Raw genomic sequence first — 27,937 nt, 5'->3', positions numbered from 1 at the left:
GGGACTTGCCATGAGGTGCTGAAGCCTTGTCTCATTGATTCAGAGAGACTGGACCTAAATGGCGCAGCATGACTTTGCTCCAGCCTGGCTTAATTTTCCTACTCCACCATCATCAACAAAGGTATGTTTTTGCTGTTCTTGTCAGGCGGTTTCAATATTAAAGTCTAAATGTCATAACGTCAATCATAATAAAAACAATAATAAAACATAATAAATATGGGAAGGGTGATAACAGATGATATATATCAAGTCTTGCTGTCATGATTTAAATAGCTGAACCTTGGTTCTCAAGCTCATATCTCTAGTAGGGTGTTTCTGCTTGAGCACCTGAGTTCAAGGAAAGAAGAATGCAGACACACTGCCAGAGCTGTTGTTAGCTCTTTCCTAATTTGTGTGAATTAGCTATGTCCTAATTTGTGTGAATGCAGAAGCAAAGGCAGCACTGGATATTTCAGACTCCTAGTATCTGTTTTATTTTTCTATTTGTAGACCTGCCTTCTTTCCTTCTTTGTTCTAATCTTTTTAAATGCAGTATCTGTATCTACAGCTATGAGAGTGGTATTGCCTTGCTTTAATGTATTTAAGTTTCTTGCTGTCTTCATGTCAATGGAAAATATTTAGCCTTTATAAACTTTGGAAATGAGCTTGTGCTATTGTTCAGTGCATAGTCAGCAGTCAGTATTAGTTGACTCCATTGCTTTACTTATGTATCTGCACACACATGCATGCATGAACTTTTATTCAGGTCACTGAATATTTTTACTGCTCTATTTATCTTCTATGCTGAACTAGCTAGCTTGTTTATTGTAGTCCATCAGCAACTGTCAATTGCTATTACGGGAATGTTAGGCTCATCTGTTCCTGAGATCTGTATGTTTTTAATCTGCTTGATTTCTGAGATATTCAACTCTTTGATCTGCTTTTTCTAATGTAATACACTTTCAGAAGGAAAAGTAATTAGAGCTTAATTTAATACAGTGTCCCAATTATAAAACAATTTTCTCCGTGTGTTTCATGAATCTGCTGGAAGGGACTTACCTGCATACTTAAAATGCCAGTACAGCATGATAAAGGCAAGTTCCAGCATTGCCCAAGTACTATTCAAATATATCTGAGGTGTGAGTTTTTTTTGTTGCCTCCTTCCCAAATTGTGGAAAGCTTCATTGGAAACATCTGTCTTCCATGAATCTTTACCTGAAGGAGTTTAGATAAACTTTCATTTCTTCCAAAAGCTATGTAGTTGTATGCTTTGTCTGTTATAGTCCTTGTGCTTCATTGTCTGTATTGCAGCTTATTTCCTTGTGTTACCTCTTCCTTTAGCGATGAGCATTTTGTGATACACAGCCCGTTTGGATATTAAGCACTTAGTCTTTTTGGTCCTACCCATGTGTAGTAATTCCTAATTTACATCATAAGGCTTGTTCTGTCCTTCCTTCACAAGAAAGATCTCAAATGTTGTGGCCCCCTGCGTGCTGCCCGACCCCCCCCCCCAACACTTCCTAGAATAGGTGTTTGTTTCTGCTTCCCATATCTGAACAAGGCAGCTGAAGAAAAGAGCCAGATAAGAGGGCTGGAGATGAAGAAAGAAGGGAAGGCATCTCATGTTTCATGCAGGATGGGCCTGGGATGAAGCTGTGGTATCAACAACATCTAGATTGGAAAAGGAGAAACTGAACTCTGACCCGTTTCCCTGAAGAGGCCCCTTTATGAACCGTTGTGGTGGTTTTACTCAGGTGGGCAGCCAAGCTCCACCACAACCGCTCTCTCACTCCCCCTCTCCTCAGAAGGAAGGGGGAGAAAATACAACACAGAGAACTCGAGGTTTGAGATGAGAAAGGTTTAATTAAAGGGAAAGGGAATGGGAAGGAAAAACAGATACAAAAGAAACAATCGGTCTGCACGGAAGCACAGAGAGAGAGAAAAATTATTCTCTACTTCCCATCAGCGAGCGGTGTTCGGCCACATCCTGGGAAGCAGGGCCTCAAAACGCGTAGTGGTTGTTCAGGAGGAACAGCCCCCTCCCCCACGAGAGCCCCCCCTTTTATTGCTGAGTGTGACATCAGGTGTTATGGAATATCCCTTTGGTTGGTTTAGGTCAGCTGCCCCGGCAATGTCCCCTCCCCATCACTTGCCCACCCCCAGCCTGCTGGCTCTTGGGGGCTTAGGAGTCCTGATGCTGTGCCAGCACTACGCAGCAATAGACACAACACTGGAGTGATATCAGTGCTGTTCCAGCTACGAGTGCAGAGCACAGCACTGTGTGGGCTGCTGCAGGGAAAAGGTGACTCCAGCTCAGACAGACCCAACACAACCGTATCTTCAGGAGTTTGGTTCCCTCTCAGTGCCGCGTAGCTGAGGCTTTCCCTCATGTAGGTAAAGGTCAGTATTAGAAAAACCTGACAAAAGGAATCTGAGAATGTGAATGAACTCTCATAATGGGACTGAAATGAATTACATCTAGATTAAAATTCAATTCACCTATTGCTCCTGGTTTCCTTTTAAGGTGAAGCTTTTGATAAATAAGTGATAGGGAGGTGATATAAAACTGGGTAGCCACTGCTGAGCAGCTTTAGTTCAGGTCTGGACCTATGTTGTGGTTTAACCCAGCAGGCAGTGAAGTACCACACACAGCTGTTTCCCCCCCAGTGGGATGGGGGAGACAATCAGGAAGAAAAAGTAAAAGCTCATGGGTTGAGATACAGTTTAATAGGACAGGAAAGGAAGAGAAAACTGAAGTTCAACAAGGCCAAGTGCTGGGTCCTGTTGTGCCACTTGGGGCACCAGAACCCCAAGAAGCGCTACAGCCTGGGAGCTGAGTGGTTTGAAAGCTGCCTGGCAGAGAAGGACCTGGGAGTATTGGTTGATAGTCGGCTGAATATGAGCCAGCAGTATGCTCAGGTGGCCAAGAAGGCCAAACAGCATCCTGGCTTGTATCAGAAACGGTGTGGCCAGCAGGGCTAGGGAAGTGATTGTCCCCCTGTATTTGGCTCTGGTGAGGCCGCACCTCGAGTACTGTGTTCAGTTTTGGGCCCCTCACTACAGGAAGGACATCGAGGTGCTCGAGTGAGTCCAGAGAAGGGCGACGAAGCTGGTTAGGGGTCTGGAGAACAAGTCTTACGAGGAGTGGCTGAGGGAACTGGGGTTGTTTAGCTTGGAGAAGGGGAGGCTCAGGGGTGATTTTATTGCTTTCTATAGGTACCTCAAAGGAGGCTGTAGAGAGGTGGGGATTGGTCTGTTCTCCCACGTGCCTGGTGATAGGACAAGGGGAAATGGGCTAAAGTTGCACCAAGGGAGGTTTAGTTTGGATGTTAGGAGAAACTTCTTTACTGAAAGGGTTATTAGGCACTGGAATGGGCTGCCCAGGGAAGGGGTTGAGTCACCATCCCTGGAGGGCTTTAAAAGACATTTAGATGTAGAGCTTAGTGCTTAGCTGCCTGCCAGGTTAAACCACAATACAGTGGTATTACAGGAAGTAGCCCAGATTAATGAAGAATGAATCTTAATGGAACCAGAGAAGTGCAGTGGTGATGTTACCAGAATTGGCTTTAGCATGCAACAATCCAACACTACATACCATCTCTACTGTCCAGAATGACCATTATGATGGAGGGAGCCTAAAATCAATCCCACTGTGAGCCCGTGGGGCATGTAAGCGAATGGCTGGTTTAAATTGCAACAGAAGGGCAGCCAGAACTTACAAAAGTTTTCTAAGAATTCTTTGGGGATAGCAGTTCATTATTGAGGTCTAGATTAAGGCAGAATGCAAATGTTTTTTATTTTTTATTTATATATATATTATTTTATCCAAGTCTTGCTGCTATCAGAATAGTGTTTTGCCTTTTCTGTCTCAACTCAGAATGTGTCAGAATAGCAACTGGTATATTATGGATCATGATTTGTTATGTGTTTACAAATATTATGTGAATAAGCCATTACTGCTGTCTTTTAGGGGGTAGACAGAGGAGTGGGAGGGGGAGGGTTTTTCTCAGGAATAAGCTTCAGGCAGCAAAATCAATACTTTTGTGTAGTGAACCTAATACTCCCAAGAACTCCTAAACTTATTTTGCTCACGTAGTACATTTTTCACATAGCTACAAAAGCAAAAATGCCCAGATAGTATGGCACTAGGGAATGTTTGATTTCTTGCACATGCGCAATACAGTGAGCTCAGTGAACATTAAGTCTGGTGCTGGAGGGAAGGGGAAACTTTTTGCTGTTATTGGGAGATGTGTGGCACATAGAACAGTAAGACAGCATTACTTTTGCAGAAAGAAAAGTTATTCTTGAATTTTTAAGGTGTAGTAGCGAAAGAAATCCTATAGTGTTAAAATAGTAAAGGCAGATAGACATAATAGGGAAGACAGCTTCTGTAAGAGGTGATATTTTTTGATTTAATCCCTTTAGGTATGAGTTCTAGTGAGGATGTATTTTGATTTGAGTGGTATTCTCAGCATAAGGTTTTAACTTATGCAGTATTTCCTACTGGTATATTAAAGATTTACTTTAAAATTTCTATAATCCCTACTAATGAGTTGATAATTGGAAGTATATTTGTGAATCTGTACTTTTGACTGTTTTATTTGGATTTCATAACTACTTGTGTTTGTGATTTTTGAAACAGCAAAGATCCCATGGCTTGCTGCAGCTGAGCAAACCAAGCTACCAGGACGACTATGAGAAGCTCCCATGACAGTGTTCCCACATCGCCCAATTGAGGAATTTAGAGAAATATTGTTGCCAGCAGCTGGCTTCAAGGACGGCATCTAAGTGACTGCTAATCACAAGGGGGGTTGTTTTCTGGCAGGTGGGGTTGTTTTCTTGCAGTTGTTTGTCTGAGTGCTTTTGACCAATAATCTTGTGTGAGACACTATCCGTTCCTGTTAAGTTCACTATAAAAGTCAGGCTATTCGGGTAATAAAATGGAGCATGATCTGACCATACTGGTGTCTGTCGTGTTTTTGGCCGTTCTTCCTGCAACAAATAGCGTCCGAACAGGCTGAGACCCGCAGACACTGAAAGACGCTAAGAGACCTGACAGACGCTGAGAGAAGCTGAGAGACACTGAGAGACCTGAGAGACACTGAGAGCCCTGAGAGACGCTTCAGAGACACGGACAGCCCTGAGAGACATGGAGAGACCTGACAGAAGCCGAAACACCCGAGAGACACTGAGAAACTCCAAGCACCGATCCGGACACAGACAATCGTGGTGAGACGTGGAGAGAAATCGCAGTGAGACGCGGAGAGAAATCACAGTGAGATGCGGGGAGAAATAGTGGTGAGACGCGGGGAGAACTCGCACTGAGACGCCGGGAGATATCGCGGTGAGACGCGGGACATCCGGGATCGAGTCGCTATGGGAGACCAGAGGTGTCAGTGAATTACAGCAGACGACCGCCACTGTGTGGCGAGTTGGCATATAGTAGAGGGGTGGAGATCATGACCCTGCAGCCTGTCTGATGTAACCATGGAGGAGGAAGCGGCTGTGCAGCTTCTCTCTAGCTTTCTCTCTAAGAGAGGCGTATCTTGCAATGTAAAAAAGATCAAATCCTTGGTACATTGGGCCCAGAAGGAGGGTTTTCTAAAAGAAATCCCTCTAATTGGGCCCAGATGAGTGACGGCTCGTAGGAGATCATTTAAGGGATACAACCATCACAAGCAGAAAGTTCGATAAAGATCTATGTATGACCTGGCGTGCAGTGCTTAATGCGCTGTGCGGTATGAAAACCGAACGGCTGCTGGCTATGGTGGCAGCGCAAGCTTTCTCAGTACCGTCTGGGACTGACAGACCGCCAAGTACGAAACCTGAGACCTCAGGAATGCAACTGACACAATTTTTATCGTCGGTTCCTGCACCCACCCCAGTTCGGGGTATGACTTCTCCAATAAATCAATCAGCGGCAGAAATAACCGAGGGACTATCGGAGCAGAGTGCTGATGGGGAGTGGGGGCTGCCCTCCCCATCCCCCGTGCCAGAAAATCTTGATAAAGCTGTGCTGCCAGGATCTGTGCCGCTGCCAGGCAGCAATAAATCCACTCGGGATGCTTCGCCAATGAGAGGTGCAGCAGCAGCTTGCAAAAATCGACCTTCAGGAGCTGATGGGTACATGCAAAGAAAACAAGACCTGATTAACAGACTGGAGACTCAGCTAGCGAAACAGAAACAGCTGAGGATTGAGGAACTCAAAATTGTTCAAGAGAAAGCTGCCAAGATCAAAGAGTGGGTAACATTTAAGCTGAGAGAGCTTGAGCTAGAAAACTACCACCTGAAAAACTGTAATCAGAGGCTGATGGAGCAAATTGAAGCCCTTCAGGATACACTGCAAGGTATGACCAACATTTCTCCCTTTAAATCTCTTTGGAGCTGTTATAAATGAAGTCTCAACTCAATCTTAATTTAGTAATATTTATACTTATAAAAGGTATAAAAGGCATAAAAGGTATAAAAGGCAAGTAAACAGCGCTGGGTGTGCGGGGAGTCTATGCTCCACCAACATGCACACACGAACATCAAACATTCTAAATATATAGAACATCGCTTTTACATATTAAACTCGAGTATGCCTATACATGCATACAATCAGGAAAGGTAACAAACAATTCTTTAAGTTACTAAATTCGAGTACACCTAAACCTATGTAAAATCAGAAAAGGTAACAATCCTTTAAGTTCCATGACTTACCAGTCTCCATTTCCCATTCCTTTTCTTGATTACAAACAAGTCTCCATTTTCCATTCCTTTTGAACAATATGTCTCGCTTTAAGTTGTCAAGCAACTCGGTCTTCAGGCCTTATGTATCCCGTTCTTCCCGGATCGAAGAAAAGCATATCCATCTCCTTCTCAAGGCCAATAGGCCTGGGTCAAAAGGCACGTCCAGGTCAGCAGGGGGCGTAACAGCAAAGGCCTTCGATGGCTGTAGCAGCAAAGGGGCCCATGGTGTATCAGTCGGATCAGTAAAGGAGCCCGCAGCTCCCTCACTATCTGGCAAGCCACATATTTGTGACTGTGGCTCCACATGGCTCTTTAAGGCCTCAGAGATTGCTCGCCAGGTGCCGAGCAATCCCACTTCAACCTTGTCGTTTTCAGTTGCAGAGTCCCACACCTTGACCTCAGTTTGGTCCCATATTTCAGGCTCATAAACTGTCCAATTGTTAATAAGGAGAATGAGCTGTAAGGTTACCAGGACAGTCTTTGTTCCTAAGGACGTATGATTCCCCATAATGCGCAACTGCTTACCAGCGAGAGGCAGTTGTGTGCACAGGTCCACTTCTCTCAGCTTGAGCTTCTCTCCAGCTCCAGTGCGCCTATTTCCAGTGACTTTCTGTACGAGCTTCTCTGAGCAGTTTACTGAGTTTGGCCGAACCTATCTTCATGAGGCAATCGAAGTGCCTGTTCCCGTCCTGGTTTCCATTCTCCCAGCCTGTTCCTCTTCACTTCTTTTTCCTGCTTCTTTATTGATGTAACTTCATCATGTTGCCTTTTTTTTTGTTTTTATCTTGAGGGCAGGCTCCCCTCTTATACCCTTCTCTCCACAGCAGTTCTTTTCAAAACAACTTTTCATTGGTCAAACAACTTTGAATGTAACAACAACAGCAAACACCCAGAAACATCCATGCCTTAAAGGCTGGAGAACAAGAGACCAGCTGGAGAACAGGAAACTGGAGACTGCATGGAGTCTTCTGAATCACCCTTCTTTGTTCCCTCTAAACTCTTTTATATTCCTGATGGCCTCATCTTTAAGAGTCTAATGTTATCTCAAACATGGGGCTTTCCAACCCCCATGGCCACATTCCCAAATCTCCCCCTTCTTTATTAATATCAACCATTTTCTCGACACGAATTACCACTCCATATATAACAGGAGCTGTAATTCTCTGAAGTCCAGAGCGCCACGGGCTTCTTTACCTGAGAAGATAGACCAGAAATCTATGCTTCTTGCACCTGGTTTCAGTCAGCTATGTCAAACAAGAACTACCAAATGTGTCTTCTCTACAACAAGCATCTGCTCGACATCGCAGGCGATGCCCTCCTCTTCCGACCCCACCTTCCCAGGTGCCCTTACAAAACAGGTTTGAGGCCCTGGAGAATGAGAGATCGACAGCAACTGAGGAAGAGGTAGAAAGTGTTCCCAGGAGGATTCCTAAGGTGAGGAGGTCAACTCCACGCATCAGGACTGCCTCCGCCAAGAACGAAAGAAGGGTGATTGTTGTGGGTGACTCTGTCCTTAGGGGAACAGAGGGCCCTATTTGTCGGCCTGACCCTACCCGTAGGGAGGTCTGCTGCCTCCCTGGGGCCAGGGTCAGGGACATTGCCAAGAAGGTCAAGCGCCTGGTACGGCCCACTGACTACTACCCGCTATTGGTCTTTCAGGCTGGTAGCGATGAAGTAGCAAAGAGAAGTCCGAAGGCGATCAAAAGAGACTTTAGGGATTTGGGGCGACAACTTAGAGGTTCAGGCGCGCAGGTTGTGTTTGCCTCTGTCCTTCCGATAGGGGGGATGGAAGCTGAAAGGTGCGCTGTTCGCATAAACTCGTGGCTTCGTGACTGGTGTGACCGGCACAACTTTGGGTTCTTTGATCACGGGAAGGTCTATGCTACACCGGGCCTGATGGCACCGGATGGGATGGGCCTCTCTCGGAGAGGGGTAAGGATCTTGGGTCAGGAGTTGGCAGGGCTGATAGATAGGGCTTTAAACTAGAGTCGAAGGGGGAAGGGGCTAAAACCAGGCACGCCGGTGAAGACCTAAGGGATGGTACGCTAGAATCAGAGGGGCTGTGTGCCAGTGAGGTCCTTCGGTTCGATCCACAAGGTGCTGAGTGTAAGGAGACGCACCTGAAATGCTTCTACACGAACGCACGCAGTATGAGGAATAAAATGGATGAGCTAGAAGTCCTGGCCCAGTCCCGCAACTACGACATCATCGGCATAAGCGAAACCTGGTGGGATGAGTCCTGTGACTGGGGTGTTGCGATAGACGGTTACAGGCTCTTCAGGAGGGACAGGCAGGGTAGGCGAGGTGGTGGGGTGGCGATGTATGTGAAGCAGGGGCTGGACTGTGTGGAACTTCAGGTCGGCGATGGCAAAGTTGAGAGCCTCTGGGTAAGGATCAAGGGACGAACGAATAAAGGGGATGTCGTTGTGGGAGTCTATTACAGACCGAAAAAGGAGAACTAAAGAATATATAGGGCCGCTCCTTGACAGGGAAGGTCTTCTCACAGACGATGACATAGGCAAAGCAGAGACGCTTAACGCCTTCTTTGCCTCTGTCTTCAATGCCGATGATGGGCTTCGGGACCCAGAGTGCCCCGAGCTGGAGGACCGGGACGGTGGGGATGACAAACTCCCAACTGACCCTGAACGTGTGCGGGATCTGCTACTCCACCTGGATCCCTACAAGTCCATGGGTCCGGATGGGATTCATCCCCGGGTGCTGAAAGAGCTGGCGGACGTCATCGCGGAACCTCTCTCAATTATTTTTCAACGATCCTGGGAGTCTGGAGAGGTCCCGGTAGACTGGAAGCTGGCAAATGTTGTGCCGATTTTCAAGAAGGGTCAGAAAGAAGACCCTAGCAATTACAGGCCTGTCAGTCTCACATCAGTGCCTGGTAAAATCATGGAAAAGATGGTTCTCGAACGTATTGAGGCGCACCTGGGGGACAAAGCAGTCATTGGTCCCAGCCAGCATGGGTTTGTGAAGGGTAGGTCCTGCCTAACTAACCTGATTTCCTTTTATGATAAGATCACCCGTATGGTAGACCAAGGGAAACCAGCTGATGTGATTTTTTTGGACTTCAGCAAGGCTTTTGACACGGTTTCCCATAGGATCCTACTGGACAAAATGTCCAGCATACAGCTAAATAAAAACATCATACGATGGGTGAGCAATTGGCTAACGGGCAGGGCCCAAAGGGTTATGGTGAATGGGGCTGCGTCAGGCTGGCGGGCGGTCACCAGTGGGGTCCCTCAAGGCTCCATTTTAGGGCCGGTACTTTTCAATATTTTTATAAACGATCTGGATGTAGGAATAGAAGGCATTTTGAGCAAGTTTGCTGATGACACCAAATTTGGAGGAGTTGTGGACTCGAATGAGGGTGGAAAGGCCTTGCAGAGGGATCTGGATAGGTTGGAGAGCTGGGCGATCGCCAACCGCATGAAGTTCAATAAGAGCAAGTGCCGGGTCCTACACCTGGGACGGGGAAACCCTGGCTGCACGTACAGACTGGGCGATGAGACGCTGGAGAGCAGCCTAGAAGAGAGGGATCTGGGGGTCGTGGTAGACAGCAAGTTGAATATGAGCCGGCAGTGTGCCCTGGCAGCCAGGAGGGCCAACCGTGTCCTGGGGTGCATCAAGCACGGCATCGCTAGTAGGTCGAGGGAGGTGATTGTCCCGCTCTACTCTGCGCTGGTGCGGCCTCACCTCGAGTACTGTGTGCAGTTCTGGGCACCACAGTATAAAAAGGACATGAAACTGTTGGAGAGTGTCCAGAGGAGGGCTACGAAGATGGTGAAAGGCCTGGAGGGGAAGACGTACGAGGAACGGCTGAGGGCACTGGGCCTGTTCAGCCTGGAGAAGAGGAGGCTGAGGGGAGACCTCATCGCAGTCTACAACTTCCTCGTAAGGGGGTGTCGAGAGGCAGGAGACCTTTTCTCCATTAACACCAGTGACAGGACCCGCGGGAATGGAGTTAAGCTGAGGCAGGGGAAGTTTAGGCTGGATATCAGGAAGGGGTTCTTCACAGAGAGAGTGGTTGCACACTGGAACAGGCTCCCCAGGGAAGTGGTCACTGCACCGAGCCTGACTGAATTTAAGAAGAGATTGGACTGTGCACTTAGTCACATGGTCTGAACTTGGGTAGACCTGTGCGGTGTCAAGAGTTGGACTTGATGATCCTTAAGGGTCCCTTCCAACTCAGGATATTCTATGATTCTATGATTCTATGATTCTATAAGCATCGTCCTTGCCAATGACACCTTCACTGAGGCTAGAGAGGACAAATCACTGCTTTCTCAGAACACACTGAAGCTCATGTCTGACCCATCAAGCTGGAATCTCTCTGCAGAGAAAGGCATATTTTCAACCATAAGCTCTGAACACAGGTTAGGGTGCTCTGATCCTGTGTCTCCGGACCCTCCAGCTAAGCCCACAAAAAATCCTTGAGGCTTTGACTTTCCGGTCTTCACTAGAGGGAAACCACTGCACTGTGAGCACCTTGCAACAAGTGTCTTTGGATGGAGCCGGCTCCTCTGATGATCTGAGTGCCAGGTTCCGTTCCCACCACCTGGATTCTACTTCCTCAGGAGAAATAATGAGCATGCTTGAGGGCACCCTCCAGACTACTGGGCCACCCCTGGCCATGTCAACATTGGCTGTTACAGCAGGTTCCATCTCTCCAAGGAGGGACAGGTGCTCCAACGTCATATGTGATGCTTTCATAGAGGGGCATAGGCATGCTACGTCCTTGGCCTGCCCTATTATTATCAACCCTGTGCAAGGCACCGGGTCGTGGCAGCCACATGGCTGCAAGCTTCTACAACAAGCTCAAAAAATGGTTTTGGACTATGGATTACAATCCCAGGCAGCTCAACAGATAATTCAATGGATTTTTCGGGCAAAACCAATGTGTCCACTTGACTGTCGAAACTTGGCGGGCTTATTGTTAACTCCTTCCCCATTGTTATTGTTTGAAAGGGAACGGTTGCAGTTACCACAGGGGGAAGCGGGTCAACTGCGTCAAACGGGGGGCCCTCTGTATGGGATTACTGCAGAGATGTTAAAGGGAACGAGTCCTTATCTCAATACCCAGATTCAGTTGCAGTTCCCTGCGATTATTCACCAAACAGCTGCACAGCTCGCACTGAGGGCTCTTCTTAGTCTCCCAGGGGAAAAGAAAGCACCTCCATTCACATCTGTAGAACAGGCCCCTGGGGAACCATATGATAAATTTATCGATCAGTCCAGGCAACCAGATGTGGTAGCACAGGACTGTCAGAGATTTGTTTTTATGGTACCCTTCATTAACAAACAGGCCCCAGCAAAGCACTATGAATGGCTAGTTCTTCTACAGGAGATGAGGAATTCCCCTATATTATGTCAATTATATGTGGCCTGGGCATTACAACCAATTCAGACAGCGTGGTGTGACGTAATTATTTACCATTATATGGATAACATTCGGTTTGGTAGGCCAGAATGCTTCCAGGATTCAGATTTAAAGTTTATTTGGGATACTTTGGAAGCAAAAGGGTTGAAGATAGCCCCAGAGAAGGTTCAACAGAAACAGCCATGGCTATACTTGGGATATACTTTATATATACCTATATAAAATTGTGATTCGTTTTCCAGGAGCTGGATCACCCTGACAGGCCAAACAGTAACACAAGCCTGAATCGACCCTGAAAGCAGGCCCAACCCCTTGATTGAAGGCGTTTGCCTATTATGATCCAGCTACGTGCACAGAAGACAGATCCTGGGGCTATAGGAACCCAGTATATATACTTAATAGAATAATTAGGTTATTAGCTGTAATAGAAATAGTTATAAATAAAGCCGGAGATGCACTTGGATTAATTGCAAAGCAAAATACCAAGATGAGAACTGCTTTGTATCAAAATCGCCTAGCTTTGGATTATTTACTAGCACAAGAAGAAGAAGTCTGTGGAAAATTTAGCTTTAATAATTGCCGTTTAAAGATTGATGATGAGAGTGTTTCTTCCTAGTAGCTGATAGAATGTTATGTTCTGGTTTAGGATGAGAAGAATGCTAATAAATGCTGATGTTTTAATTGTTGCAGAGCAGTGCTTACACCAAGCCAAGGATGTTTCAGCTTCTCACTGTCCTGCCAGCAGGCAGGCTGGGAGGAGGGCCGGACTGCTCGGGGTTAGGCTGGGCATCGGACAGCAGGTGGTGAGCAATTGCATTGTGCATCACTTGTTTCGTACACATTATTACTAGTAGTACTATTATCATCATTATTGTTATTATTATTACTGTTATTATTTTCTTGTTTTTATCTCAACTCACAGGCTTCACTTTCCCATTTCTCTCTCCCATCCCAGAAAAGGAGGGGGGGAGGTGAGCGAGTGGCTGTGTGTTGTTTAGCTGCCCGCTGGGTTAAACCACAACAGAAAGAAAAGCTGTAAATGAACTTGTAAAGGAAATTAGAAAATTGGCCCACGTCCCAGCAAAAACCTGGAAGGATATGGAATGGGATTTATTTTCATGGCTGCCTGGTGGACCATGGGTTAAAAGAATGTTATTTTTATTGTTATGTGGTGTAATGATGTTATTGTTTATACCTTGTATGATACCTTGCCTTACATTATTAATACACCGGGTGATAAATAGTACATTTGTAATAACTTCATTATAAAAGGAAGGGGATATGTCAATTATGATGCTTAAGAATTGGACCCTCCAAGAACGGACTGATTAAATCCAGTTATTAACAATAGAAGAGACACGAATTGTTGATATTAAAAAGAAGATAAGGGATTGTGAGGAATGTGTTAACAATTAGTGTCAATAAAGAACAGTCCTGTCTGCCTCTGGGCCCTGCACTGGCAATTTAATTCTTGAACCACAGATGCAGTGTGTTTATAGGTTAGGGTATGGGTTTAGGGTTGGGGGTTGGATTTATGTTAAAAGTTTAGGGTTGGGGATTGAATATAGTTTTAGATGTTAGGGTTGGGTGTTGGATATAGGGTTGGGGGTTCGGGTTGAGTGTTGGATAAAGGGTTGGGGGTTAGGGTTGAGGGTTGGATTTAGGGTTGGTGTTGGGGGTTGGATATAGGTTTAGAGGTTAGTGTTGGGGGTTGGTGTCGAAGATTGGATATAGGCTTAGAGGTTGGGGTTGTGGGTTGGATATAGGTTTAGAGGTTGGGGTTTTGGGTTGGGGGTTGGATATAGGTTTAGAGGTTGGGGTTCGTGGTAGGGTTTTGGGGCTGGATTTAGGTTTAGACGTTGGGGTTGGGGGTTGGAGTTGTGGGTTGGATATATGTTTAGAGGTTAGGGTTTAGGGTTGGGGTTTTGGGTTGGATATAGTTTTGGAGGTTAGGGTTAGGGGTTGGTGTTGGAAATAGGTTTAGATGTTAGTGTTGGGGTTGGGGGTTGAAATTATGTTTAGAGTTTGGGTTTGGGGGTTGGGGTTAGTGGTTGGATATGGGTTTAGAGGTTAGGGTTGGGGTTGGGGGTTGGATGTAGGTTTACAGATAAGGGTTGTGGGTTGAATATAGGTTTAGAGGTTAAGGTTGGGGGTTGGATATAGGTTTAGAGGGTAGGGTTGGGGTTAGGGTTCGGGGTTGGATATAGGCTTGGGTGTTGGGGTTGGGGCTTGGATATATGGCTGGGTGTTAGGTTTGGGGGTTGGTTATAGGGTTGGGGGTTGGGTTTTGGGGGTTGCGGGATGGATATAGGGTTGGGAGGTGGGGTTGGGAGTTGGTTATTGGGTTCGGAGTTGGTTATAGGGTTGGGGTTGGGGGATGAATATAAGGCTGGTAGTTGTTTATCGGGTTAGGGTTGGGTATCAGGTTGGGGGTTGGATATCGGGTTGGGGGTTGGATATCTGGTTTGGGTTGGGTTTGGGTGTTGGATATAGTGTTGGGGGTTGGGGTTGACATTTGGTTAGGGGATTGTTTTAGAGTTTGGGGGTGGGGATTTGTGTTGGGGTTGGGGTTTGGATATAGGGTTGGGAGTTGGGATTTTGGGTTGGATATAGGTTTAGAGGTTAGGGAAGGGTGTTGGATATAGGTTTAGAGGTTGGGGTTGGGGTTCGAATTGCGGATTGGATATAGATTTAGAGGTTGGGGTTGGCGGTTGGAGTTGGGGGTTGGATATAGGTTTAGAGGTTAGGGTTGTGGGTTTTATATAGGTTTAGAGGTTAGTGTTGGGGTTTGGGGTTGGATATATGTTTAGAGGTTAGGGTTGGTGTTGGGGGTTGGATATAGGTTTAGAGGTTGGGGTTGGGGTTTGGGGTTCAGGGTTGGATATAGGTTTAGAGGTTAGGGTTGGGGGTTGGAGTTGGCAGTTGGATATCGGTTTGGGGATTGGGGGTTGGATATCGAGTTGGGTGTTGGCGTTGGGTTAGGGGATAGCTTTAGATTTTGGGGGTGGCGTTTAGGGTTCTTGGGTTGGCGGTTCGGGGTTGTCTTTTGGTTAGGGGTTAGGTTTAGATGTTAGTGTTGGGGGTTAGGGTTGGCAGTTGGGGATTGGCTTTGGGTAGGGGATGTCTTTAGACGTTAGGGTTCTGGGTTAGGTTTGGCGGTTGGGGGTTGGCGTTTTGTAAGGGTTTGGTTTAGACGTTAGGGTTGGGGTTTAGGTTTGGCTGTTGGTGGTTGGCGTTGGGTAGGGGATGGCTTTAGACTTTAGGTTTGGGGGTTAGGGTTGGGGGTTGGCGGTTGGGGTTTGGATATAGATTTAGAGGGTAGGGTTGGGGGTTGGATATAGGTTTAGAGGGTAGAGTTGGGGGTTGGGGTTGAGGTCTTATATCCTAAAATTGTAGGTTGAAACATGAAACCTCAAGTACTTTGTTAGTACTTCAACTTTCCAGTAAGGTATGTATTAAATTCTACACAATTACATGTGACACAGTTTACTGTGGCAAAATACTATAAAAAAATCAACTTAGAACCCAACTGTAGTTTCACTTAAACATTCAAGTGACAATAATAAACATACAATGATAAAAATGGAGATGAAAAGAGAAACAAGTTAGTGGACAAATGACTAACACCCCCTTAAGGGTGATCCCTTACATGATAACCTGTAACTGGTGAAATCTCATGAAGTAACTTGTAATGGACAAAATAGAACTTGCAGAAACAATAGAATCTCATTTATTACAATTAACTTACAAAATCCTTAGCCTCAACCTGTTTAGGTACTTCCTTGTCTTCCTTTTTCCCAGTGTCATTATCAGGTACATTGTTTTCATGCAGTCCTTGGATTTTTCCACAGTGGGAAGTGCTGGTATGAGCACGGGAACCTCCGCCATGGTATCCCCCACGATAGTTTATATTTTCTGTACCATTTCTGCCTTGTGAACGCCAACCATTCTTCTCTTTTCTTCCAAAATGCCCTTAGATTTTTAAGTTTTAAAGAAATGTAATAACAATAAGTTTTGGAAGAACATTTTACTTTTACAAAATTGTTAGAGGAGTCAAGCAAGCAGCCCCATACGCTGGGATGTGATAGCATATAAGCAATAGGGAAGAATCTCATAAAACAGTTCTAGAGAAAGAGGAGTGTAGTCCAACATTAAGACTACTCAACCCCTTTGCCTGGCTACTCATTTATATGTCATTAGCTAGAAAATTAAGAATAAGAATGAGTCAAGATAGAAATACACCTGGAATCTCATTACTCTGACTAACCCTTACTTATCACATCACATTTTCTCCCAGATGATCCATCTTTTCAACACCTCTAATGTTACTACAGAACACAACATTTAGCATAGGACAACTATTATCATCTTTTTTTTTTTTTTTTCAAGCCAGTGCTACACATCAGTGATGTAAAAACTTTCCATGAAAGCTAAATTATACCTCCATAATGTTGTCCAACGTTAGAATCAAGCCCATCTGAGGAGCTGTGTCTTCTGCGATTTACTTCATAACGATTCTCTGTCCACAGAATGTTTTCAGAATGTCTCCCAAAGTTCAGTGATGACTGTAAAGGAGCAAAAGTAGTAGACCCAAGATATCTGATTGTGGCAGGAAGAAGAGCCGCAAACACGACAGACACCAGTATGGTCAGATCATGCTCCATTTTATTACCCGAATAGCCTTTTATAGTGAACTTAACAGGAGTGGATAGTGTCTCACACAAGATTATTGGTCAAAAGCACTCAGACAAACAACTGCAAGAAAACAACCCCACCTGCCAGAAAACAACCCCCTTGTGATTAGCAGTCACTTAGATGCCGTCCTTGAAGCCAGCTGCTGGCAACAATATTTCTCTAAATTCCTCAATTGGGCGATGTGGGAACACTGTCATGGGAGCTTCTCATAGTCGTCCTGGTAGCTTGGTTTGCTCAGCTGCAGCAAGTCATGGGATCTTTGCTGTTTCAAAAATCCCTCAACAAATCCCCCTTTTTCTTTTTGAGCAAACCAAGCCCAATGTAACAGCTTTGCAAGTAACGTTTTAACCACATTTATTACAATACAACACGCAATGATGATTAACACCACAACAAACAGAATCCTTAATCCCTCTTTGATTAATCCCAGTAACCATCTAGGCATCGTTTCAAACAAATCAGTGAGCCATTGATTGAAAGGATTGATATCATATTGAATCTTTCTCATGTGCTCTTTCAGGAAAGTAATGGATTTGTGAATTGACTCATTATGATCAGAAAGGTTCAAACAGCACATTCCCTCAAAGTCCTCACACCCATGCCCTTGAGCCAAAAGCAAGAAGTCAATAGCAGCTTGATCCTGTAAGAGTGCATGTTGCAGACTTTTGATTTGGTAACATCTCCTCAAGTATTTATGTTGTGGCATGGGCTTGCTTCTCAGTCCAGCATACCAATTTTTCTAAGTTGTTAAGTGCGGCCGCAGATGGCACTCCTGGCACGAAAATTGCCAATGCCACCCTAGCTGCAACACCCAGCAATTCAACATTATCATTGCAATCCGGTGCGAGCAATGCCCATTTATGTCTAGTGATCTCACCCAACTGCGACAAGCTAGGAGCGAATATAGTAAGTTTATCTAAGTAACATGGACCTCCAATAGCATTTGCAGGGATACCTTGCCAAGCCCTATCCCTGCAAATCAGGAAACCATCAGGAGGTAAGGCCATAGCTGTACGATTGTTCCAAATGCTATAGTTGTTACCCCTTGTCTCCATGCCATAAGCCCCTAAACCCTGCCTAGCAGTGTTATTGTAATCACAGGTGTTAATTGTATTTCTGTACCCGTATGGCCCTTTCCAAGTTCCTGTAGCAGAATCTCAGTAATTCATTCTTATTTGTGGTAACACATTTGGTGCTGCCCTATTTATTTTTTGAAAATGAATACTTGCAGGAAGGTCTTCTCGGTCACTAGTCAAACATAAGTGATTCAAGACAACCAGTGCCTTGGACAATCGCTCACCGATGTTCTTGATCTCTTTTAATCTCGCTAATTGTTCCTTTAAAACCTGATCATAGAATCATAGAATATCCTGAGTTGGAAGGGACCCTTAAGGATCATCAAGTCCAACTCTTGACACCGCACAGGTCTACCCAAAAGTTCAGACCATGTGACTAAGTGCACAGTCCAATCTCTTCTTAAATTCAGACAGGCTCGGTGCAGTGACCACTTCCCTGGGGAGCCTGTTCCAGTGTGCAACCACCCTCTCTGTGAAGAACCCCCTCCTGATGTCAAGCCTAAATTTCCCCTGCCTCAGCTTAACCCCGTTCCTGCGGGTCCTGTCACTGGTGTTAATGGAGAAAAGGTCTCCTGCCTCTCGACACCCCCTTACGAGGAAGTTGTAGACTGCGATGAGGTCTCCCCTCAGCCTCCTCTTCTCCAGGCTGAACAGGCCCAGTGCCCTCAGCCGTTCCTCGTACGTCTTCCCCTCCAGGCCTTTCACCATCTTCGTAGCCCTCCTCTGGACACTCTCCAACAGTTTCATGTCCTTTTTATACTGTGGTGCCCAGAACTGCACACAGTACTCGAGGTGAGGCCGCACCAGCGCAGAGTAGAGCGGGACAATGACCTCCCTTGACCTACTAGCGATGCTGTGCTTAGTATTCTGCACTATCTCCTGGTGTTAGCACATATTTTAGGGGAATGTTAGAAATATTAGCATTAGCACACATTTTAGTATCCTGCACTATCTCTTCCTAAGGAGTTGTAGTGTTTCCCAGGTATAGCCAAATACTATCGATAAGCTCTTAATCTGATAAAGAGACGTGAGATTCTTCACAGAAAGATCCTGAGGATGAACAGGTACATCTCGACCTTTGATAAGAACTTGGAAGATGGCAAAACACATGGAGGGTTGGAAAGAGCATGCACAGAAAAGAAAGGTGAATAGTTCAACCGAGAGGAAGACTCTTTACTTCACCATGAAGACCACCAGAAAGACCACCAGAGACCACCAGATGGTGCTGCGCATGTGCAAGTAGGAAGGAGTCAAGGGAGGAGTTATTGAGGCTGATGTTGCAACTCGAAATCACAGAATCACAGAATTTCTAGGTTGGAAGAGACCTCAAGATCATCGAGTCCAACCTCTGACCTAACACTAACAGTCCCCACTAAACCATATCCCTAAGCTCTACATCTAAACGTCTTTTAAAGACTTCCAGGGATGGTGACTCCACCACTTCCCTGGGCAGCATGTTCCAATGCCTAACAACCCTTTCGGTAAAGAATGAATATGTATGAATTAATGTATCTCCAAGAATATAAATCTGCGGTCGGGATGTAATGGGATTTGAAGCCAGATTTGGGCACCTGCCCCTGGTTTCCAGCGCTGAATAAAGCACCTTCATATAATCACATTGTGGTTATGTGTCTGCCAAGCCACCATACCTGGATCTCCAAAATCTCTATTAGGTTGAGATTTGTTAGAACAATTAGAAGCAGAAATTTTCTTTGAAAAAGGGAAAATGGAATTAAGGATAGGAGAAGAACAACTAATAAATGTGTTGAGCCTGGCACTAATACAAACTGACCCTAAAAGTGAAATACCCTTAGAGATCACAGATCAAGTATATCCAGGAGTTTGGGCCACTTAGGTCCCTGGAAGAGCTAAAAATGTGACCCTAATAATTATTAAGTTAAAGGCAGGAGAGAAAACCGTTAAGGTTAAGCAATATCCTTTGAGGATAGAAGACAGGAAAGGAATTAAAGAGAGAATTGATAAATTTCTACAGTATGGATTATTGATTGAATGCGAATCAGAATACAATACACCCATATTGCCAATTAAAAAGGCAGATGGAAAAAGCTATAGGCTAGTTCAGGATCTGAGGGCCATAAATAAAATTTCCGAGGATATACATCCAGTAGTGGCAAACCCTTATACTTTGCTGACTAAATTAAAGAATAGTCAAGCCTGGTTTACCGTACTGGACTTAAAAGACGCCTTCGTCTGCCTATCCTTAGCCGCAGAAAGCCAAAACCTATTTGACTTTGAATGGGAAAACCCTGATTCAGGCAGAAAGATGCAGCTTACGTGGACAGTACTACCTCAAGGATTCAAGAATAGCCACACTATTTTTGGAAACCAATTAGCAAAGGAACTTGAAACTTGGATACCTCCGGACACTGAAGGGGCTTTGTTACAATATGTAGATGATTTCTTAATAGCTACCGAGACTAAAGAGAGTTATATTCAATGGACTATAAGTCTTCTAAATTTTCTGGGTTTAAATGGATATCGAGTCTCTCAACAGAAAGCCCAGCTGGCTCAATGTCCTGGTTTCAGTTAGAACAGAGTTAATTTTCTTCCTAGTAGCTGGTAGGGTGCTATGTTTTGGCTTAGGATGAGAAGGGTGCTGATAAAACCCCGATGTTTTAATTGTTGCAGAGCAGTGCTTATACCAAGCCAAGGACATCTCAGCTTCTTGCTCTGTCCTGCCAACAGGCAGGCTGGGGGTGCAGTAAGAGCTGGGAGGGGACAGACCCAGGATAGGTGACCCAAACTAGCCAAAGGGGTATTCCATACCATCTCACGTCATGCTAAACAATGTCTAGGGGTGGCTAGCCGGGGGAGGGGGGCCGGACTGCTCGGGGTTAGGCTGGGCATCCGTCAGCGGGTGGTGAGCAGTTGCATCTTGCATCACTTGTTTGTACACATTATTAGTAGTAGTACTATTATCATCATTGAATTATTATTATTGTTATTATTATTTTCCCGTCTTATTAAACTGTCTTTATCTCAACTCACAGGCTTCACTTTCCATTCCTCTCCCCCATCCCAGAGAGGGAGGGGGGAGGGTGAGTGAATGGCTGTGTGTTGTTTAGCTGCCGGCCGGGTTAAAACACGACAGCCTTTTTGGTGCCCAACATGGGGCACGAAAGGTTGAGCTAACAACAGATCTGACCAGAGTGTGTTAAACTAAAATTGGTGTAAGTATTAGACCTGCTTAATAGTCACTTGTCATGATGCTGTGAGGAATGTTTTAACAATTCCAATTCGTGTCCATAAATTCGTGTCCATAAATTTGTGTGCATAAAGAATAATTCTGTTTGAATCCTGTCTGCCTCTGGGCCCTGCACTGGCAATTTAGTTCTTGAACCACAGATGCAGTGTGTCCCAGTCTCCCCCTCATTCTAGTCAATTTATCACGTCTTCAGAAAACACTCCTTAAATTTATGAACCTGTTTGCTTTTGTTATTCCGGACTTCTATTTCTAACAGTTACAGCCTTTTTTCCTGTCTTCTTCGAGATTAACTTAACACTGCTATAGATGTGTCTGTGAATGGCTGGGGAAGAATGTTTTAATTACTCGTGAAGCGTCAAATAAGAAAGCTGTTTGTGTTTGATGTCTGGGAGTTTCAGAACAACTGATAACAACTAGTGACTGTTATGAGATCCTTGGTATCTGGCCAGGGGGGCCAAGAGATTAAGAGGAAGAAAAAAGAAGCTGAAGGACGGTTGGGAGACAAGACCTGTGGAGAGTGTACAGAGAGTGTTCCATAAACTTGGAATAGTGCCGAGTAAGTACAAAGGGTGAGAGGAAGACTACGAGTCTTCAGCATGAAAGACCCCTAGAGACCCCCAGAGGAGACTGATGCGCATGCTCCAGTAGGAGGGACTGGACCCCAGAAGCTAATTATAATAATCTATTTTTTTAGAAGTAGTAATGAATATGTATTAGCCTAGGTGCATAAAAATCAGCTGCTTGATGTAACTGGTGTGCGTCCTGGTGGAGCAGAGACTCCCGGTGCACCCAGCGCTGTTTGCTTACCTCTATTCCTTTATATTCTTTTAATAAATCCTATTTTTTTATTTAATCCTAATTTGAATCCTGAGCCATTTATAACAATTTGGGGGCTCGTCCGGGATGGCTATAGTTCCTGAATTCTGATTTAATCTAGGAGAGGCGCCCCACCATTTGTTGGCTCCTGTTTGAGTCAGATCGGGACTAATGCCATCCTGAACCTGAATAAAGGTAAGCAAAGAATTTGATTTTTTTTTGAGCTCCCTTGTTGCCGGCTGTTTTTTGCCCGTAATTCTGCGCGCGAAGATCCGGACGAAGACGACAGAGTCGTTTGGATACCGTTCGGTTGGATTCCGGTGCCCGGAATCGAACCGGATGAAGACGACAGTCGTTTGGATACCGTCTGGTTCGATCCCAGACGAAGACAGCAGAGACGCTGGTGGATACCGTCCAATTGGATTCTGGACAAAGACGACTGATTCGTAAGATACCGTCCGGTTGGGTAAGGGTACGGTTGCCAGTTTTTGTGTGAGAGTGTAACTGAGACTTCTAAAGTCAGCGTGGAGGTCATTTTGTTTTCTCACTGATTCTAATCTCCTGTCGGGGGGGGCTGGACTGGTGAGAAGAGGGATACGTGGGTGGGTGATAGGTCCTAAACCCCCTGCAAGACACTCTCACCGGGCAGCCAAGGGCTGTGGGAATTGCCACTAGTAAAATTCCTGGATGGGTCAGATAAAATCGAAGACCAAGGACCAGAAAGGGAGCAAATTACTAGATATATGACCAAAAAGTCCATTATGAATAATGATTAGAAATTGGAACAATAGGGGCCCCAGAAAATTAAAGAGTAAATTAAAAATGATCCAGTATTTTATGATAGAATGACCAAAAGAACCCTTAAGACCCCCTGTATTTTGATCCACGGAGGACGGGGTCTGTCAGGCTTTGAACATTAATAGTAGAATACCCGTGGATCCGGAAAAGAGCAAGCTGAAACATTGGAATTAGAAATTAGAGAGCAATTGATTAAGAATGAATATGTGCTACATTTGTGCCTGTGCTGCACTTATACCACCAGATAACAGGAGCCTCTCGGGCCCCGAGAACCAGATTAAAAACCTCATGGTTCAGAGTTTAACCAAGGTGTCTGAAATAAGGAGGAGTGTTCACAAAGGGACGGGTTATGCATATGTATAGGAATGTTTATGTATATGTAACTCTTTACTAAAGCAAGTTGTCACGTTAGGCCTGCACGACTTTGGGGGGACTACCCGCCCCGTGTCGCCCAGAACTGAGTAAACATACCTACTTTACAATCTTACTGATTGTGGAGTCAGCTTTCTGTGAGTCATTTTGGTGAGCCAGGCAGGAGACACTCTGCTCGGCTGTGGGATCGGCTGCAGCGTGGACGCCCCTAGGTGCACCCTGAGCGTTTTGCTCGGAGGGGACTCCACTCTCAGCTGCTCACCGCAGGGGCAAAGATCTCCTGAAACTGCAGACAAACGGTATGTTTTCAGCTGCTGGAGGGATACTAACTGGAGTGTTAATAATTGTATGTGTTTTTATGTATGTATTTTGTGTTGAAAGTATTTGTGTAAATGTAAGGGTTTGAAACAAAGTGTTACAAGTCACTTCATGAAGAACACAGTCAGAGACAATACTTATTTGGTTGGTTATCATTCTAAATTATATTCCTGTGGTATGAATGAGATGTGCTGGAGGCCTCCGTGTGTGATTGTGCTGTGTGAGTGAGACGCAGCGTTGCTGCAAAGCGAGTGCAGAGTTCCGATCTGTTGTTCCTTACTCTCCGCAAGGGAGTGGGCAGAGACGAACGAAGTGCTTGACAGACTGAAAAAGAAGTGCTGTTTTATCCAAGTTTTGAGTGGTGGTGCCTAATATATGGGCCCGGTGTATCTTGTGTATCTTGTGTATCCTATTTTTGCTCTTAAATGTTTTGACTGTGACAAGAAAAAGGCAGGAGCATGCTTCCTGCAACATATGAGGCCCGCACAGGCCGAGACCTGGACTCACTGAGACCCAGACTCGCTGAGACCTAAACAGGCCGAGAGACCGGAGCGGCGCCAAGAGACTGAAGCGGCGCTGGGAGGCCCGAGACACTACGGAGGGACTACCGCTGGACGGAGAGAGCCCTGAGAGACGCTGCCACGGACGGCTCTGAGAGACACAGAATAGACCTGACAGAAGCTGCAAAACGCGGGGAAATTGAAGTAATTGCAGAACATCCGAGATCGAGTTGCTACGGGAGACCAGAGGCGTCAGTGGACACTGGTAGCTGACCCTCAGCGTGTGGCGAGTCCGCACATAGCAGAGGGGCGGACATCAGGACCCTGCAGCCTGTCTGACATAACCATGGAGGCAGCGGCAGCAGCGGCTGTGCTGCTTCACTCTGGCATTCTTTTTATAAAAGGTTTATCTTGCAATGCAAAAAAAGACTATTAGTCCCCAGATCGGTGTTATAACTATTGCTAATGACGACTTAGCTCTATTGCAGGGCAGGAGTGCAGAGACGCAGATTACACTGCCAAACGACCACCGGCAGGCTCTTTCACAAACCTAAGGTTGCAGCTGGCACTGCCTGCAGCCGTATAGCAGACGTTACACTCTCTTTCCTAATTAGTAATCATGTGTCTTATCCATTTGTGGTGAATGGCCAGTGACAAAAAGAAAAGGGGGGAGACAAAGACAGAAACGGTACAAGGAGGATGCCACTGACACTAACAGCATGGGTAATAGGAGTAGTATAAGTGACACAGGTGACGGTGCGGGGCGCTCTGCCTGCTGCTCACCTTCGCCTGACTGTGCACTGCTGCCAACGGTGCTAGAGTAAAATGTGAAGACTGCTCAGATGGCAGTGATGACAGTGCTTGTGTGAAGAAGATGTGTACTGAATCTGACTTTGTGTGCATAGATATCAATAAAGTGTGTAACCAGCAGAGAGACTGCAAGGACTGGGGTGATGAGCCCCTGAAGGAATGCAACAAAAATGAATGTGACTGTCCGGCTGGGTTTGAGTTTGTAGACAAGAGAAACTGTGGAGATATTGATGAATGTCAAAACCCTGGTATCTGTAGTCAAATCTGTATCAACCTGAAAGGTGGCTACAAATGTGAATGTAGCCGTGGCTATCAGATGAATCCTGCTACAGGAACCTGGAAAGGGCCATACGGGTACAGAAATACAAATAACATCCGTGATTATAATGACACTGCTAAGCAGGGTTTAGGGGCTTATGGCATGGAGACAAGGGGTAACAACTACAGTGTTTGGAACAATTGTACAGCTTTGGCCTTACCTCCTGATGTTTTTCTGATTTGTAGGGATAGGGCCTGGCAAGGTATCGCTGCAAATGCTATCAGATGTCCATGTTACTTAGATAAACTCATTGTATTTGCTCCTAGCTTGTTACAGTTGCGTGAGATCACCAGACATAAATGGGCATTGCTTGCACCGGATAGCAATGATAATGTTGAATTGTGTGGGGTTGCAGCTAGAGCAGCATTGGCAATTTTAGTGCTTGGAGTGGCATCTGCGGCCGCACGTAACAACTTAGAAAAATTGGTATGCTGGGCCAAGAAGCAAGCCTATGCCATGACAGAGATACTTGAGGAGATGTTACCAGATCAAAATAGTCTGCGACATGCGCTCTTACAGGATCAAGCTGCTATTGACTTTTTGCTTTTGGCTCAAGGGCATGGATGTGAGGGACTGTACCTTGTTTTACTGACTACTGAAACAGCTGTGAGAACCGCAGAAAGGGACCCATGCATCCAGAATAAAAGGACCAGTAACTACTGAAACTTGGAGGGTTGAGTCCGCTCCTGGGAAACTGAAACTCAGGCCAAGGAAGAACTAATATTCTGGCAATGAGGCTCTGCATGAATTAAGGATGCCAAATAAAGGGGACAAGCCTGAAGGGAGGAAAGGGAGAAGGCAAGACCGGGGCAGGACCCTCCACTGCGGTGTGTATGGTCTACCGAGGGAAGCAACCCCTATGGGTATTGACTGCCGAGTGAGAGGGCCTCGACTGGACTTCTCCCACACTAAGGTCAGGTTGTCCTGAGAAAATAACATAAGACCCTTTTTTTTAACCTATATAAAATTGTGATTCGTTTTCCAGGAGCTGGATCACCCTGACAGGCCGAACGGTAACACAAGCCTGAATCAACCCTGAAGGTGTTTACCTATTATGATCCAGATACGTGGGCAGAAGACAGATCGTGGGACTATAGGACCCCAGTATATATACTTTATAGAATAATTAGGTTATTAGCTGTAATAGAAATAGTTATAAATGATGAGAACTGCTTTGTATCAAAATAGCCTAACTTTGGATTATTTACTAGCACAAGAAGAAGAAGTCTGTGGAAAATTTAGCTTTAGTAATTGCTGTTTAAAGATTGATAAAAAGGGTGTTTCTTCCTAGTAGCTGATAGAATGTTATGTTCTGGTTTAGGATGAGAAGAATGTTAATAATATGCTGATGTTTTAATTGTTTTTAATTGTTACAGAGCAGTGCTTACACCAAGCCAAGGACCAAGCCAAATTCAGCTTCTCACTGTCCTGTCAGCAGGCAGGCTGGGAGGAGGGCCGGACTGCTCGGGGTTAGGTTGGGCATCAGACAGCAGGTGGTGAGCAATTGCATTGTGCATCACTTGTTTCGTACACATTATTACTAGTAGTAATATTATCATTATTATTGTTATTATTATTATTATTTTCTTGTTTTTATCTCAACTCACAGGCTTCACTTTCCCATTTCTCTCTCCCATCCCAGAGAAGGAGAGGGGGGAGGTGAGCGAGCAAACACAAACCTGGAAGGATATGGAATGGGATTTATTTTCATTTATTTTCATTTATTTTTATTTTCATGGCTGCCTGGTGGACCATGGGTTAAAAGAGTGTTATTTTTATTGTTATGTGGTGTAAAGATGTTATTGTCTATACCTTGTATGATACCTTGTCTTACATTATTAATACACCGGGCGATAAATAGTACATTGGTAATAACTTTGTTAAAAAAGGAAGGGAATATGTCAATTATGATGCTTAAGAACTGGACCCTCCGAGAACAAACTGATGAAATCCAATTATTAATAACAGAAGAGACACGAATTGGGGATATTAAAAAGAAGATAAGGGATTGTGAGGAATGTTTTAACAATTCCAATTCGTGTCCATAAATTCGTGTCCATAAATTTGTGTGCATAAAGAATAATTCTGTTTGAATCCTGTCTGCCTCTGGGCCCTGCACTGGCAATTTAGTTCTTGAACCACAGATGCAGTGTGTCCCAGTCTCCCCCTCATTCTAGTCAATTTATCACGTCTTCAGAAAACACTCCTTAAATTTATGAACCTGTTTGCTTTTGTTATTCCGGACTTCTATTTCTAACAGTTACAGCCTTTTTTCCTGTCTTCTTCGAGATTAACTTAACACTGCTATAGATGTGTCTGTGAATGGCTGGGGAAGAATGTTTTAATTACTCGTGAAGCGTCAAATAAGAAAGCTGTTTGTGTTTGATGTCTGGGAGTTTCAGAACAACTGATAACAACTAGTGACTGTTATGAGATCCTTGGTATCTGGCCAGGGGGGCCAAGAGATTAAGAGGAAGAAAAAAGAAGCTGAAGGACGGTTGGGAGACAAGACCTGTGGAGAGTGTACAGAGAGTGTTCCATAAACTTGGAATAGTGCCGAGTAAGTACAAAGGGTGAGAGGAAGACTACGAGTCTTCAGCATGAAAGACCCCTAGAGACCCCCAGAGGAGACTGATGCGCATGCTCCAGTAGGAGGGACTGGACCCCAGAAGCTAATTATAATAATCTATTTTTTTAGAAGTAGTAATGAATATGTATTAGTCTAGGTGCATAAAAATCAGCTGCTTGATGTAACTGGTGTGCGTCCTGGTGGAGCAGAGACTCCCGGTGCACCCAGCGCTGTTTGCTTACCTCTATTCCTTTATATTCTTTTAATAAATCCTATTTTTTTATTTAATCCTAATTTGAATCCTGAGCCATTTATAACAATGCTGATTGCTTTAATCT

The 27,937-nt window shown here is 45.1% G+C and overlaps 1 protein-coding gene across 4 annotated transcripts; it reads left to right on the top strand.

Annotated features, from left to right (window-relative positions):
- LOC113841362 (uncharacterized) lies at positions 1-27,893 on the top strand. Of its 4 annotated transcripts, none has more exons than XM_072030536.1 (3): positions 1-121; positions 4,622-6,326; positions 22,035-27,893. In XM_072030536.1, exon 3 carries the CDS (start codon positions 24,776-24,778, stop codon positions 25,691-25,693), a length of 918 nt encoding a protein of 305 aa, XP_071886637.1. In that variant the 5' UTR covers positions 1-121; positions 4,622-6,326; positions 22,035-24,775; the 3' UTR covers positions 25,694-27,893. The 4 variants fall into 4 exon arrangements, 2 of the variants coding, with proteins under 2 accessions (XP_071886637.1, XP_071886636.1); XR_011805586.1 differs by lacking the exons at positions 1-121; positions 22,035-27,893 and adding exons at positions 4,146-4,245; positions 12,343-13,674; XR_011805587.1 differs by lacking the exons at positions 1-121; positions 22,035-27,893 and adding exons at positions 4,146-4,245; positions 12,791-13,673.
- The last annotated feature ends 44 nt before the right edge of the window (positions 27,894-27,937 follow it).

Source organism: Anas platyrhynchos, chromosome W, assembly GCF_047663525.1.
Source record: "Anas platyrhynchos isolate ZD024472 breed Pekin duck chromosome W, IASCAAS_PekinDuck_T2T, whole genome shotgun sequence".
Classification (NCBI taxonomy): domain Eukaryota; kingdom Metazoa; phylum Chordata; class Aves; order Anseriformes; family Anatidae; genus Anas; species Anas platyrhynchos.
Note: the sequence above shows the minus strand (reverse complement) of the source record. Positions and strands in the feature narration are given on the sequence as shown.

Excerpts from the sequence above, each read along its gene's own strand:
- LOC113841362 (XM_072030536.1), top strand. The coding sequence starts at position 24,776 with ATGTGTACTGAATCTGACTTTGTGTGCATAGATATCAATAAAGTGTGT.